The sequence below is a fragment of the Heterodontus francisci genome, chromosome 1 (assembly GCF_036365525.1).
Source record: "Heterodontus francisci isolate sHetFra1 chromosome 1, sHetFra1.hap1, whole genome shotgun sequence".
Taxonomy (NCBI): Eukaryota; Metazoa; Chordata; class Chondrichthyes; order Heterodontiformes; family Heterodontidae; genus Heterodontus; species Heterodontus francisci.
In genome coordinates this window covers 278,687,311-278,703,983 of record NC_090371.1, presented here as the reverse complement: position 1 = coordinate 278,703,983, position 16,673 = coordinate 278,687,311, and the positions used below count along the sequence as shown (strand labels likewise).

The 16,673-nt window shown below is 44.4% G+C and overlaps 1 protein-coding gene across 2 annotated transcripts in view; it reads right to left on the bottom strand.

The window, feature by feature from the left end:
* Positions 1–16,673, bottom strand: part of grid2 (glutamate receptor, ionotropic, delta 2) — an 894,599-nt gene that overhangs the window by 176,522 nt on the left and 701,404 nt on the right. For both annotated transcript variants that reach the window (XM_068045980.1, XM_068045987.1), the window contains 2 exons: positions 15,242–15,439; positions 7,052–7,364 (listed from right to left, as the gene is read on the bottom strand). In XM_068045980.1, the coding sequence (XP_067902081.1) occupies positions 7,052–7,364; positions 15,242–15,439 (511 nt within the window). The remainder of the gene's footprint in view (positions 1–7,051; positions 7,365–15,241; positions 15,440–16,673) is intronic.

Below are 16,673 nucleotides of genomic sequence, written 5' to 3'. Positions count from 1 at the left end.
CAATTGTGGATGGGCAACAAATGCTGGCCTTCCCAGTGACGTCCACATTCCATGAAAAAATTGAAAAAAATCTACATGGATTCCAGCTGTTCAGGAAGGTGGCTGAGCACCACCTTCTCAAGGGCAATTAGGGTTGGGCAACAAGTGCTGGCCTTGCCAGTGACACCCACACCCTTTGCATGAATGAAGAAAAAGAATAGCCTGTTTTGTCTTCTTGTAATTCTTATGCATCAACTCAGGGGAAATTTCTCAACTTTCCCAAGTAGCAAGCTTTGCTTGCAAGAATGCAAATCAGACATCCTAATACACAGGTAGCATCATTACAATCATCATTTTAAGTGGTCATAACTTGTGTGCAGTGCGTGTCACCATTTTCTACGTGCTTGCCCATGAAAACAAAGTAGAAAAATAACCCCAATCATATCTCTCTGGCATACAGCAAAACCTATGTGTCATCTTGACTTTGTGATAGCACTCTCACCTCTGCAATCAGCAGGGTTCAAGCCTTGGTTTAGGACACCAATGAAAATTAAAATGAGGAGAGATGTAAAACAGGCTGCCTATTCACCTATTCGCAATCACTCAAAGCCAGAATGAGTGGGCTAAATTTTACTGCAGGCTGTGGGACCCCAACATTGAGCTGAAAAGTGGACAATGGGACCAGCTTGGTGGTCAAATGGAGGCTTGCCATTCAATTAAGGATGGCAGGCAGGTTCCCAATACTGCTGGCGCAAGCAGAAGACCAGCAATGCTGAATCCTCAGCAGCACCACGGAGAGAGGTGAGCACTGTTTAGGCAGCCATGAGAACTCAGGGGTGCCTCAAAATTATGCAAAAATTAAAATTTCATGGGCTGAGGGTGGTTGGCCCTTGCGGGATGGAGGGGAAACCCCTTGGGTTTGCAGAGGTGCCCTCTGGCTCTGATGGTCCCTGGGATGCCACAGCGAAGCTGCCTCCATGAAGATGGCGGCCTCCCCAGGCAGCAGGGCGGCCCCACCATCAGCAAATGCCAGCGGCCCCATAAATTGGCCATTAACAGGGCTTTTAATTATGCAAGTAGGCTGGCCGCCTCCTTGGAGTGGTGGCAGGACTGCACTGGGAACCTGTCCCGAAACAGCACCCCACTATTTTACCAGTTCACCCCCGCCCCCCGCCCTGCCCCCATCTCCATTCCCTGCATGGGTAAAATTCTGCCCACTGTGTTTGCAAAGCCAAAACTGCCTGCCCAACCTCCAATGGCTTTCACTATCATACTGTTCTCAACAAGTTTGGAAGAAGGTGCTTTGGCATTTGATGAATAATAAACACCAGTTGGGATAAGACAACTGAAAAATGTCTGCCAATTTTATAAAAATCTATAAAGTGGAGCCAATCGTTTCCCTCAAAGACTGACAAGACAATCAGGGGTTAGACTACTTAGATCTTTTAAGTAAATTAAACTAACAATGCACAATTTGTTGGAGTCAATGAGTTATCACCAGCTGAGGAGATGCACACTAATGAGATCCAGCACAATTTCAGTGAAAAATATTCAATTTCCAAATAAGATTCAGTGAACTACAATGTGAATAGCCTCAGCACGGACCATCCCCATCCATGTTAAACACTTTTGACAATGTTTAACGTTGTCTCTGCTGCTGCAGTGACATTTGCCAGACACAATTAATAGTCACCAATAATGTCAGATCAGGTAGCACAGTGAATTTTGAGAAGTCCGATTGGTAATATGTCATCACAATTGACTGCGGGAAAACCAGAAATACCAAAATACAGCTAATCTGTCAACAAGTATTACTTTTTAATCTGTAATTTCACTGGGGTCAGTAGAAGGTTGGTATTTTAAGTTATATTGTTTTTCTGCAGATTCACTAGGGTGTGAGTAAGGTATGAGGAAATGGTATGAATATAGTATATGGTGTAAGTATTTGCCTTGTATGAGGAAATGCAAATGTGAGGAAAGATTTGAGAAACTGGGCCAGTTGTCATTCGGATAGAGGGGATTCAGAGGAAGGCCATAATTTAATGGTAAGGCGGTGGCCCCACCCACCGGCTGAAAAGCGTTGTTTCTATTTTGCATGACTCAGGCCATTAATTGGCTTCAGTCGGTGCTTTCGCCCCAAAGAGGCAGCCGTCTCCAAGTGCTGCCAGCCAATCAGTTCCGGCACGAAGAGGAGCGAAAATGCCAGTCTCGGAAAAGGTAACGGGGTGGTTGGGCCTTGCCAGGGACAATCGTCTAGGCCCCGGCGAATGGCGGTGGGGGGAGGGGAGGGGGGGGGATCATTTTGACAGCGGGGGAGGGGTGTGCGGCATGTGCTGCTTTGGAGCCCTCCATGGGGATCAGAGTCCTTGATCAGGAGGCCCCCCCCCCCCCCCCGCCACCGCAGCTTGCAAGGAGACCGCCATGTAATGCTAGGCAGTCTCCTCAGGTGCCGAAGTTCCAGTTGGCTGTTGGTATTTTGGTGGGAAAAGGCCCCTTAGTGGCAATTAATTGGCCACTAAGGGCCTCAATTAGCCTAAGGGTGGGCAGGCCGTCTGCCACTTCCCTGCCGCTGATAAAATAGCAGCAGGGAGGGTAGGCGATGGGCATAGCACCCTAGTTTCCCACCCTATTTTATGCACCTCCCTCCCTCCTAGCCCAGGCTGGAGGGGGCGGGGAGGGTGTGGGTGTATCAAATTCCAGCCCAGGTTTGATTTTGAATTTGATTTAGAGATACAGCACTGAAACAGGCCCTGCGGCCCACCGAGTCTGTGCCGACCATTAACCACCCATTTATACTAATCCTACACTAATCCCATCTTCCTACCACATCCTCACCTGTCCCTGTATTCCCCTACCACCTACCTATACTAGGGGCAATTTATAATGGTCAATTTACCTATCAACCTGCAAGTCTTTTGGCTGTGAGAGGAAACCGGAGCACCCGGAGGAAACCCATGCAGACACAGGGAGAACTTGCAAACTCCACACAGGCAGTACCCAGAATTGAACCCGGGTCGCTGGAGCTATGAGGCTGCGGTGCTAAGCACTGAGATGCTTAAAATGACCAAAGGTTGAAAGAGAGAAACGCACTGTTTTCATTGATTGAAGGAACAATAGATTAAATGTGTGAGATTTAGTACAGGGAGTAAGAATGTTGGCCTCACCAGCAAAGCCCATGATTGAATATAAAAAAAATCAATTTTTGTAGGGGTCTATAGGATGAAACACAGATGGATAATCTGTTGGGCGCTTCCTACTAGGTTAACATCCCCTTGCAGTTGTTCAGTTGATAGCACTCTTGTCTCTGAGTCAGAAGGTTCTGGGTTCACGTCCCACTCCAAAGCTTTGAGCACAAAAATCTACGTTGACATTCCAGTGCAGTTTTGAGGGAGTGCTGCACTGTTAGAGGTGCTGTCTATCAGATGAAACATTAAAATGAGGTGCTGTCTGCTTTCTAAGGCAGATGTGAAAGATCCCATGGCATTATTTCAAAGAAGAGCAGGGGGAGTTCTCCCTGGTGTCCTGGCCAATATTTATCCCTCAATCAACAACGCAAATACAGATTATCTGGTCATTATCACATTGCTTGTTGTGCACTAATTGGCTGCTGTGTTTCTGATATCACAACAGTGACTACATTTCAAAAGGTACTTCATTGGCTGTAAAACGCTTTGGGATGTCCTGAAGTTGTGAAAGACACTATATAAATGCAAGTCTTTCTTTTACCTTATCCATCAGAAGAAACTAAGTTGCTCATTTCGAAACTGCAGGCCTGTGCAACTTAACAAGTGACGTGACTAAAGCTGCTAACTGAAGGGTCAGTTGGAAGAATTTAGATGTGGAATTTCCTGAAATGTGTGAGAAGTAGCTGTTGAGAAAGCACCAATATACACTTGGGCATCTTGCACAAAAAAAACATCTATTTTCTCAAGATTTGTTCAAATCAGATTTCCCATTTCTTTTTTTAAATGACAACATTGGAAAACATCCTCAGGGGAAATTAAATGCAAATTTCAGTTGATGTGCAGACAACTGCTGTTTCAGATAAAATGATGGAAACAAAGTATAATATGTTCAAATGCTCTGAACACTGCTATCTCAGGGTAAGATAAATATTTGCACAGACTGAAGTAATTCTATATAATGAAATTCGATGAGAAGTGATTTGGTTGGCTAGTATACTATGTATTGATGAGATGTGGACTTGTTAAGGCTACTGTATTTTCAATACAGTTTCTGATAAAAATCACTTCTTGATGACAATATACTTTCACTTGCGCAATTAAGGACATGTATGATTGCTTGTTTGTCCATGTGAATCCCTCATTTTTTCCAAGCTCTTTTCCCACCTATTCAGTCGCTCCTGCTCCAAGTGCCAATTCCCATCTGAAGTTATATTCCCAGATCCCTGCTGGGAATGGGAGGCACTCAAAAAGCAGGTGGGACCAACACGGCGACCACTTGTCGCTTTGTTGTTCTCGATGAGTCAATCGCCACGGTTTGCTGTCCCCTGGCAGGGTTGGGACATTTGCTTTGCGCTGATTGCAGAGGGTGACACGTGTTGGTCAAGACAGGTTGTGACTGCCCTGGAGAATGGTTACTGCCACCACTCACAACAGAACCACAGTGTGCTATTTGTTACAGATTAGCAGCAAAGTCTGCCCAAAGCAGTACAGATAGGCACGGCAGATCGAGCAATTCCCACAGTAGTTCAAAAGAAAGTCTTGCACCCACTTGATCATAGACTCCCCCTTGGCTGCGAAGCGGGAGTTTCACATCACAGCGGTTTAAAGTGCTTGGCGTGAAACCCTTTCTTGTTACTGTGTGTGAAAGGAAAATTCAGGACAAATGCTGAGTTAATAAACTTACGGTGGATGAACTGAAACCGAGTAGCTGCAAGAAGGAAGTCAATGAAACTATTTTATCACCTGACTTCCAAACTGACCGCTCTGTCCTCTAGCCTTCTACACTGTTCCAATAAAAGTCCATGCAAGCTTGAGGAACAGCACCTCATCTTTCAATTAGCCACTTTACAGCCATTCCAGCCTCAACATTATGTTAAACGAATTAGATAGTATCCACCGCTCCCATTTTTCGGACAGCAGTACTGGTAATGGTTTTGCTGTTGCCATTTACACCTCCACTGTTTCTTTATTTGTCCCATTACTGCCCCTTTTTGCCTTTCACCATTATCAGTTCTGATGAAAGGTCCATTGATCTGAAACTCTTTCTCCACAGATGCAGCCTGACCTGCTGAGTATTTCCAGCATTCTCTGTTTTTATTTCAGATTTCCAGCATTTGCAGTATTTTGCTTTTGCACCATTATTCCTTTTGTCATTTAATCCTTTCTGCTCTCTACCATGTGACAAACCTTTTCTTTTGTTCTTTCCTCCCCCTACAATTTTACCTGGCTCTGTACTTGCTGTACTTTGCAGGATATAGATCGGTTGGAGACTTGGGCGGAGAAATGGCAGATGGAGTTTAATCCGGACAAATGTGAGGTAATGCATTTTGGAAGATCTAATGCAGGTGGGAAGTATACAGTAAATGGCAGAACCCTTAGGAGTATTGACAGGCAGAGAGATCTGGGCGAACAGGTCCACAGGTCACTGAAAGTGGCAACGCAGGTGGGTAAGGTAGTCAAGAAGGCATACGGCATGCTTGCCTTCATTGGTCGGGGCAAAAAGTATAAAAATTGGCAAGTCATGCTGCAGCTGTACAGAACTTTAGTTAGGCCACACTTAGAATATTGCATGCAATTCTGGTTGCCACACTACACTTTGGAGAGGGTACAGAAGAGGTTTACCAGGATGTTGCCTGGTCTGGAGGGCATTAGCTATGAGGAGAGGTTGGATAAACTCGGATTGTTTTCACTGGAACGACGGAGGTGGAGGGGCGACATGATAGAGGTTTACAAAGTTATGAGCGGCATGGACAGAGTGGATAGTCAGAAGCTTTTTCCCAGGGTGCAAGAGTCAGTTACTAGGGGACATAGGTTTAAGCTGCGAGGGGCAAAGTTTAGAGGGGATGTGCGAGGCAAGTTCTTTACACAGAGGGTGGTGAGTGCCTGGAACTTGTTGCCGGGGAAGGTGGTGGAAGCAGGTACCATAGCGATGTTTAAGAGGCATCTTGACAAATACATGAATAGGATGGGAATAGAGGGATATGGTCCCTGGAAGTACAGAAGGTTTTAGTTTAGACAGGCATCAAGATCGGCGCAGGCTTGGAGGGCCGAATGGCCTGTTCCTGTGCTGTACTGTTCTTTGTTCTTTGCTCACCTGCCCCAATGTCTCCTCACATGACTCCCTGTCAAATTTTCTTTGATAGCGCTGCTGCAGAGTGCTTGGGAATCTTTACTGCGTTAAATGTGCTATATAAATGCAAGTTGTTGTTGGAGATACATGGGAGGTGAGGAAGGTTAATGTCGTGCTGGAAAAACATAGCACTTTGCATCAATCAAGCGGCTTTGCAGTTCAAAAGCCGTGAATTGCTCGCAAGAAGTTTCTCGCAGACATCTAGTAAAATAGAAAGCTGGAACTTGAAGTGAACAGCAGTTCTTGGCCACCAGCCTCTGCTATTGTCTTTGCCTCATCATTCCTATTGTTCATTTTCAGATTCATGCATTGCCTCACGATCAGGGTAGCTGATAAATGTGGAGCTGAACAAATCCCTTTCACAAAGCTTCAACACTCTGATAATTTCACAGACTCCCTGTGTTTTTGTTTGAACTGCAGGGAATGCAAAGGTTAATATGTCTGGCAGCATCTGTGGAGAAAGAAACAGAGTTAACATTCCGGGTGGATGACCTTTCATCAGAACCTGGTGTTCTGAAGTCCCAATGGAAGGTCACCGGCCTGAAACGTTAACTCTGTTTCTTTCTCCTCAGATGCAGCCAGACCTGCTGAAGGGTCCCAACATTTTGTTTTTGATTTATTATAGTCGCAGAGATTATGTTAAGCTCAGATCTGAATGTGGGGGCTTGCATTATAAATGTGGAAAGATTTGTCTTTGAATGAAGATGGCAGCAAAGATGAGGGCTGTAAGTGAGGTTACAATGTAACGGTCTCTTACCTTGCTGAACAAAGGAGCCGTAGACAAACCACATCGAGTTGTACAAGGTGGTGGATGTGACGGAGCCCATCTGCAACCTCGGCGGGTTCAGCCAATTCAGCAGGTACACTAACAGGCCCACCAATATCACCGTGCCAGCGATGCACGCCCACAGAGAAAAATCAAATGGTGCCAGGCAAGCAAACATGTCGACAGTCTTCTCTGCCTTCTTCAGCAGGAATCCCACCGAGTAATCCATGTAACGGGTGGTGAAGTCCACAACACTCTCCCGCTCCGGTGTGATGGTCAAGGCTGAGATTCCCACATCTGCTCTCTGGAAATGTATTTAAAAAATGTCATTAATAATAAGTGACAGAGACCAAAGGCTGAATTTTCGCCACAGAGGCAGGAACAGAAGCTGGATTTGTTTTCGGTTCACAAACCTGCCTCTGTGGGGAAGCTGACAACAGTCAAGATTTTCAAGTGGGTGAGCCCTTATTTGGTGTGCAGACAGGTTCCCAGTCCAATTAAGGATGGCCTGCGGGCTCTCGGAGCTGGAGGGTCAATCAGAGGCCTTCCATTTTCAGACAAGCACCCGGGCTGCAGTACAAGGTAAGTAACTGGGAGGGCGCCTCAACAAGGAGGTGCCTTCTCAGCCACTTTTTGGAAACTTCAATAAAAAACACAAAAAGCAGCCAGGCCACCACTGTTGGGTGGGAGCAACCCCTCTGCAGGGTGGTCTTCAGCTGTACCCCAACCCAGCCAGGCAGGGTGGCCTGGAGGCTTGCCGGTGGGTGCCTGCCTCCAGTAAGTCGATCTGCCCCCGTCACGTTGGGAAATCCCAGTCTGCCTTCTCAACTTACTTTTAACAAAGCTATTAATAAACTTAATTGCCTGCCTGCCTCATGGGAGTGGGCGGTCTTCCCGGACCCCGAGCACGTCTCTCCCAAAATGGCCGGTGCCGGGAATGGCATTTTGCAACTGACATGCTAGCCGGTGCTAGTATTTTCGGAGGCCCCCCCACAACACCTCTGTTCCTGCTTTCGTTTGGAGGGGGGGTGGCAGAAAATTCAGCCCCAAGCTTTTATCCCCCTTCCTTTTCTCCAGTCTACTTGCTAATGGAAACAATAACCTGCATACCTGCATATACATAGCACCCTTACTGGGAGTGTTATCAAACAAAATTTGACACTGAGGCAAAGAGGCAGACATTAGGACATGTGATCAAAAGCTTGGTCAAAGAGGTAGGTATTAAGGAGTGTCTTAAAGATGCTGAGAGAGAGGCTTAGTGAGGGAATTCCAGAGCTTGGGGCCTAGATAGCTGAAGGCACAGTGCCAATGTTGGGGCTAAGGAAGTGGAGGATGCACAAGGCCAGAGTTGGAGGAGCTCAGAGAATTTGGAGGGTTGTAGGGTCATAGAGTCTTTTATAGAATCATAGAGTCACTTACAGCACAGAAGGAGGCCATTCGGCCCATAAAGTCCATGCGGCTCTCCGTGGGGCTACGCTGTCAGTCCTACTCCCCGGCTCTATTCCCTGTAGTCTATTTCTCTCAGGTGGCCATTCAACTACCTCCTGAAGTCATTGATTGTCTCCTCTTCCACCATCCTCGTGGGCAGTGAGTTCCAGGTCATTACAACCCGCTGTGTAAAAAAGTGCTTCCTCATGATCCCCCTGCATCTTTTGCCCAATATTTTCAATCAGTGTCCCCTAGTCCTTGTACTATTTGTTAATGGGATTAGCTTTTCCTTGTCTAACTTATCTGAACCTGTCATAATCTCGTACACTTCTATCAAATATCCCCTCAACCTTCTTTGTTCCAACAAGAACAAACCCAGATTTTCCAACCTAACCTTGCAACTAAAATTGTCCATCCCTGGAACCATTCTGGCTGGAGAAGATAACAGACATAGGGAGGAGCGAGGCTGTGGAAGGATTTGAACACAAGGATAAAAATTTTTAAACCAAGGCATTGGAGGACTCTAACCTCTCAATTCTGTAATAGGCTTCCCTGGATCACAATGACCTAAGCACAAAACAAAGGCCAACTGTATAAAAATTTATTGATCAGCACCTTAATTCATGATTGAAACTGTTTCATTATTATGCCTGCATGTTTCTTGAATGAATCTAGCTGACTGCTTTCTAACAATCTATTCATTAAATGGATTATTTATATTTTCCAGCAAAATTAATTGTGCAAAAAGTACTCTAGCATAGAGTAATAAAGTGACTAATTCAAATTAACTTGTGAATGAACTGAGGTAACCATGTGAGGGAAATATATTATAATTGTGAACATGTCTGTAGTTTATATACACAACGTACTTTATTTAAAAAAGGTGTATTTTGAAGGTTAAACTTGAAGGTTCATGTCTACTGATGACCATTTTGAACTATAGTGAGCCAGAGTTCCCAATTCTTCCATTAGAATCAATCAGACAGATGCATTGGTCCGCATTAGGTGTCTGCTCTGTAATTAGATTCAGAATTATCTTTGCTAAATTTCCATGTTTTGTATATGGACTCAGTTGAGAAACAGTAACACCTCTAAGTTGATTTGTACTTCTTTTTATCAAACACAAAGCGGACATGGTACATTTGGAGCAAGCATAAGGCACTACAGAGCAGTAGATGCGGGTCTGACTCCATCATGAAGGAGGGGAGACTGAGCCCTTGACCACTGCCATGGAACTTCTGTGCCCTCCTGTTTTGCAGGGTATGTGGTGTGGGAAGGCCAGATAGGTAAAAAATTGGGGAAAGAAACTCAGTGTAACATTCTCCTCCAAAATGTCCAGAGCATGAAAGCTACCTAGAATCATAGAAAATTTACGACACAGAAGGAGGTCATTTGGCCCATCGTATCTGTGCCAGCCAACAAAGAGCTACTCAACTTCATCCCACCTCCCTGCACTAGGTCCGTAGTCCTGCAGGTCACAGCTCTTCAAGTAGACATCCAAGCACTTTTTAAATGTGGTGAGAGTTTCTGCCTCAACCACCCTTCAAGGCAGTGAGCTCCAGGTCCCTACCACTCTCTGGGTGAAAAAATGTTTTCTCATCTCCCCTCTAATCCTTTTACCAATTACTTTTAATCTATGCCTGCTGGTTTTTGATCCCTCTATTAGGGTAAATACGTCATCCCTATTTACTCTATCTAGGCCCCTCATTGAATTGAATGATGAAATGGTGACACACAACAACAACAATTCATATTTATATTGCGTTTTAAATACAGGAAACTCTCCCAAAATGCTTCACAGAGCCATAAGGGAAAAAAAAAACAGCCACTGAGCCAAAGGCAAGGAGATTAGGAGGTATGGCCAAGAGCTGGGTCTTAAAGGTTGTGTTTTAAGGAGTCTTAAAGGAGGGAGGGAAGGGAAAAGATTCAGGAACATAGGAACATTAGGAGTAGGCCATTCAGTCCCTCGAGCCTGTTTCTTCATTCAATTAGACCATGGTTGATCTATATCTTAACTCCATCTATTTGCTTTGGTTCTATAACTCTTAATACCCTTGCCAAACAAAAATCTATCAATCTTAGTTTTTTGGAAGAGATAGTTACAGATTTCCACTGCCCTTTGGGTGAAGGAGGGGATGTCAATGGTGTGGCTAGGACAATTACAAATTTCACGACTGAGATTGATAGATTTTGTTTGGTGAGAGAACACTGGAATTCTTTCTTTTGGGCCTCCTTATCTCGAGAGACAATGGATACGCGCCTGGAGGTGGTCAGTGGTTTGTGAAGCAGCGCCTGGAGTGGCTATAAAGGTCAATTCTAGAGTGACAGGCTTTTCCACACTGGAATATAGAAACTGAAGGAAGCCATTTAGCCTCTTGGGCCTGTTCTGCCATTCAGTGAGATCATGGCTGATCTGTCACATAACTCTGTATACCCTTCTTTGCCCCATATCCCTTAACAGCTAAAGGGTATCACGGGATGTGGAGCTAAGGAGGGTAAATGAGATACAGTTCAGCCATACAGAATGAATGGTGGTGCAGGATTGAAGGGCTGAATGGCCTACTCCTGTTCTTATGTGTGCTACTCAGGAACATCTTACACTGGCAGCATTTAAACTGAGATATTTCAAACATACATCAGAGGAGTTTTTCTTAAATTGATTTTTGCTTCTTTTGCTAGCTCTTCCAAATAAACAGGCTGAAGTCCAAAGACCCTGCATCCGATATTTCAATCCCTAGCGCTTCATTCAAGGTACGAGGTTTTAACTGTTATGATTAAAAGGTTATCAGTCTCAAGAAGTTTGTCTGATGTAGCAAAATGTCACATTCTGGACCACATTGGTACAAATTTAGTGAGTTTGCTTGGATCAATCTGTCCCACAAAATGTTCATGAAAATAGGTGCTGTGGAATTATGTTGCAGGAAATCTAAGAAAAATAAACATGTTAAGTCACTCATGAGATAGGAAAACTTACTTTCATGAAACGTGTGTTATCTAAACTTAGAAGACCAATCCGTTTTACAAAAAGGAAAGATCTCAAAGCCTTTGACCTAGGAGGGTGATTTGTGGAAGGATTTAGTTGTGCTGAGATCCTTCCAACGTTCCCTCTACGGTGCATGGGGACATGGGTGAGCAGTAATCGGGAATGTGCCGCACAGGGAACAAACAGGCTGCGCCCAAGCATCAGTCCCTTTAAGATGTGCACATACACGGCTGCACATCACCGTGCACAGTGAAGAGAAGTTAGAGAGATCATTAGTTTCTGCCCATTTTGCTGTTATGTACACCTTTTTTGATGTGCCTGGCTTGATTTTAAGTTTCATATTGGTTGTAAGGCAGTGCCATGCTGGCCAAATTCATAAACTGGATAAGATGGAAAGAGTATAGGGGCTCATTTTGTTTAAAAACAAACAATTCTATTGCAGAATAATTAAGATAGTCGTACTCAGGTGAAAGGCCACGATTAACCTGATCTGTCTCCACCAAATTGGTTTTAACTTCAAACAAGTTGCATTATCAGCAACCCAGCACCAGATACTTTCTGTTGTCTGCTTTTACTTGCATGTAATAAAATAAATAACACTAGGGTTCACCTCTCTGACCTCCTCTCAGCCTAATCAATTCATTAGTAAAAGCACTTTTATGTTGTTTTATTATGGGCAACTGGTGTTTATGGGCCAACTTCAGGCACCAGAGATAAGAGTCAAACACATTTATTTGGGACTGGAGTCACATGTAGACGAAACTGGCAGGTTTCCGTCCCTAAAGGACATTAGTGAAGCAGTTGGGTTTGAACATCAATCCCACAGCTTTTATTGATACTAATTTTTAATTTCCAATTAAAAAAAAATCCCACTGTGAGTTTTAAACTCACATTCTCTTGGATTATTAGCTCAACTTTCTGGATTATTCATCCAGTAACATAACCAGTACAATACCGTGTATCCTGTGATAACGTGGCTACTGTGTTTCTGCAATGTTCTCGGATCTCAATGTATGCTCACTTCACTGATGCTGTTACAAACCCTATTGGATTTAACACCTGAAAAGGCATGGCACTGAAGCCTAATTTTGTTAACATTAAACCATATTTTTTTGAAGTCAAGGCTCAGAATCCAGGCCCATAGTGCAGGCCTGAAGAGGCCAGACATGGTGAAACCAAGGGTTGAATTTTACCACAGGCATCAGAACCCCAACGTCGGGGCAAAAAACGGGTCCCAAGCACGCACTTGCCTCCTAATTGGCCGCCTGCAAGCCTGCTGTCCAATTCAGAATGGTGGGCAGGCTCCTGATGCAGCCAGCCCACTCAGAGGGCTGGCAGCTCTGAAGCCTCAGCAGCCCCACCGGGAGAGGTGGAGGCGCACTCGGACATTTACTTAAGAAATATAATTTAAGGTGGTAGGCTCTGTGGGATGGAGGGGAAACCCATCTGGGGGTGAGGGGCTTCGTTGGAGCCATGGGGTCTCCTCCCTTTTGTGCCTGTGGCCCCCTTTTTGGGCTGTGGACTCTCTGCATGGCTCCAGTGGCCCCTCCCTGCACCCAGTCCCTGGGCTGCTGTGGGGAGCCCGCCTCCCCATGAAGCTGGTGCTCTTGCCACACAGCGAGGGGCTGCTCCGTCATCGGTAAAATGCCAGCAACCCCGTAAAATGGAGCAGGCAGCTGATCTGCCTCACGGCCCGCCCCTAGAAAACCTCCCCAGCGGCAGGACAGCGACAGAGAGCCATACTGATGTAGCTCCCAATTATTTTAATGGGCCCTCGCCTCCATTCCCGCCGCCCGGGACCGTTAAAATTCAGCCCCAAGATGCTGTATTAGATCCGACAGAAGGGGGAGTGTGAGTAATGGAACCTTCCACACTGGCCAGAATAACATCAGTCATAGAAGTGGAGGATAGAGTCACAGTAGTAGACAGACCTGAGAAAAACATCAGCAAATTCTTAGATGGAATAGGTGGAGAATTTTACAGTGCCAAATAAGATAGGACTGGTACATGGAGTGTGATTGGTTACTGGGCATTTTGGAAGAGGCAGGTAGGAGACAGTGAAAAAACATATCACATGTTTGCGCTTGAAGTCTCTTTCAAGGATGATTAAAAAGTTGACACAGTTTCATTGGGGTTTCTACAGCCCTTCTTTCAAGGACACTATGGACGAGCAGTAGACCCACCCATTCACCCCTCCTCCACTTATTATGCAGTAAAGGGGAAAATTCCGCGATCAGGTTCTTCCAGCACAGACCCGTTTTCATATGGAATGTGTGTCCGTTAACTGGGCATGCCCAGCCTGTGGTATTCCATCCCTGGCAGCGCTGGATGATGGAATCATCTTATCAATGTGTAACAGACGGGGATGCGAGACTTCGGTTTGATTAATGAGAGAGATGTAGGGTTTGGAGGCATAGATGAATAGCCTCATTTGAAATATTCTGAAACAACTTGTATCTTTTTCTTAATACATATTTCATGATTTTCCTAAGTGTCCCAAAGGAATAAAAAGATTTTTAATAAAAAACTATGAATAATTAAAATGCCTAAATGGCCATAGCGCAAATAGGAGTGACAATTTGCCTCGTTCCTCCAAACCTGCTTTTGTAGGAAAACCAAACAACACTTAATGTTTACGAAGAAAGAAAGGGCTTGCATTTAGAAAGACCCATTGTCAGGATCAAGTGTGTCCAGGCCAGTGAGAGCAAAGGCTTCTGAAGGGTATATTTCATGAGTTATATTTCATGGAGCTTTACTTGACCAGAGAGCAGGTGGGACAATCAGACATAAGGGTCACTATGGTCAATTCATGGCTTTCCCAAATCTTTGGTGATTGAAATGGATAACAGGACAATTAAGATGGCTGTGAATGAGGTGCGCTGACCTTCACACATTGCATCCCACTTGACAACAATCAAGTGCACTGACTGCATGATCTGTGCTCCCATTAAGTTGGTCTCCTGGCTCAGAGCACAAAATTTACCCCCAAAGCTCAACTAATCTTCCAAACTATTGTACTCGAACCAAAAACATCACCCTCTCCTGCATCAGAATGAAATTTTGCATTTCTGACACCAGCTATCTTTCTTGGCCTCTCAACTAGGTAGTTTGTGCCCTCACCGACCAGGAAGTGGATTTTTAGGAATTCATTCTCAGCATGTGGGATCTTTGACAAGGCTGTAATTAATTCCCATGCCCTGAGAAGGTGGTAGTGGGCTGTGTTCTTAAACAGCTCGAAGTGTGACACAACTGAGTGGCTTGCTAGGACTGTTAAAAGTCATCGATGTTTGGTGTGGGATTGGAATCATATTTAGGGCAAGGGTAGACGGTTTCCTCTCTAGTAAACCTGTTGGGTTTTATGCAAGAATCAACACCTTTGTGTTCAATTTAACTGAAAACAGCTTTTTTTAAATTTCCAGATTTTTTTTGAAAATGGAATTGAAATCCTCAAGCGACAATTTGAACTCACATTCTCTGGGTTATTTGCCCAGGCCTGTTTATTACCAGTCCAGTAACATAACCACTACATAACCATAGCCTAGTGTAGGGTTGAGGTAGCTTGTCTCAATTTATAAATTGCAAAGTGAAGAAAGCCCGTCATTCTGTTGGTATTGACAGTCTTCATGCCCAATTACCAACTGTGAAAGGGCAGTGCCCTAACCCAGCGTGCTGCGCTACCTTCTCAGATAGAAGGGTTTTTTTTTTATGATTGAAAGTTGTGATAATAAAAAGCATGAACGAGGCTGCAGAAACCAACAGAAGAGACATACCTTGAAGGCGAGTTCTCCAATCAATCCATTCCAGTTTCCATCAGGTTGCTGGCTCCCAAACTTGTGATCAGGAGCCACATAGATTTCATATTTGAAGCCCAGGTAACTGGACAAGGCATCCAGAACATCGATAGAGAATCCGTAGTATTTCTTTGTTCTTCCAAGTATGTTTTCTGACACCATAACAAAAGGTTCCTCCTAGAAGATATGTGACAGGGCAAAAGTGCATTAATGACTTTTGGAGCAATTGTAAACTTGAAGGATTATGAGGAATAATTCTCCTGTGGGTAATAAGGGGTTGTGTGCCTGCAATATGATCCCTGTGAATGCCATTCCTGTTGGGAGTGTTGGATCACATAACGGCCCTTGTGAAGGACATCTAGTCATTGTAATAGTGTGATAAAGTCACTTGCTACATGCTCCCAGTGGAAAGCCTTGTTCAAAGGAAGCGGGAGTCAGAGATAGGGCTACCACACTGTAGCTCTGACTTACTGACCCTCCAAGAATGACTATCCATTGGGAGCACGCAATCAGTGAATTTACCCTTTCGCATATACTGGCCATGGAAATGTTCTGGTAACCAACTGCATGTTAATACTGAATAAACTGGCAATAATGAGATCACAATCAATCATTAGTGCTAAACCAGCACCACTACTGGTAGCAAAATAAGAGAATCAAAAACTGAACAAAATAATTCCTAGCCAGGAAAGTCATCATCTCGTCACATAATATCTTAAAAAATCTGATGTCAACATTTTCTATCATAAATTTCTATGGTCACATTTATAATGGACAGTACCTATGTAAACTTGTCAGGCTGTATCTAAATTTAAATAAAGTTGGGGGCTGAAAATTGTGAGGACCTCTTTGCCACCGGAATGGATCAGTTGATTGGCATGCTCCACCAGAAGGTCACACAAAAGTCAAAACAGTCCCAGAGAAACAAACATCTTTTCGAGTTCATAGTAAGGGCCCAGTATGGTACCAATAAAAAAAAGGCTTGCATTTATATAGCGCCTTTCACAGCCTCAGGAGATCCCAAAGTGCTTTACAACCACTGAAGTATTTTTGAATTGTAGCTACTGTTGTAATGCAGGAAGCGCAGCAGTTAATTTGTACACAGCAAGCTCCCATAAACAGCAATAAGATGAAGACCAGATAATCTGTTTCAGTGTTGTTGGTTGAGGGATAAATATTGGTCAAGACACGAAGGAGAATTCCCCTGCTCTTCTTCAAAATAATGGCACAGGATTTTTTTTTATCTGACAGGGCAGACAGGACCTCAGTTTAATGTCTCATCTGAAAGGTGGCACCTTCCATCAGTGCAGCACGCCCTCAGTGCTGCTCTGGAAGTGTCAGCATAGATTTTATGCTCAAGCCTCTAGGCCATACAGATCAGAAAAATTACAAGTTCAGTTCCAGGTTTAAG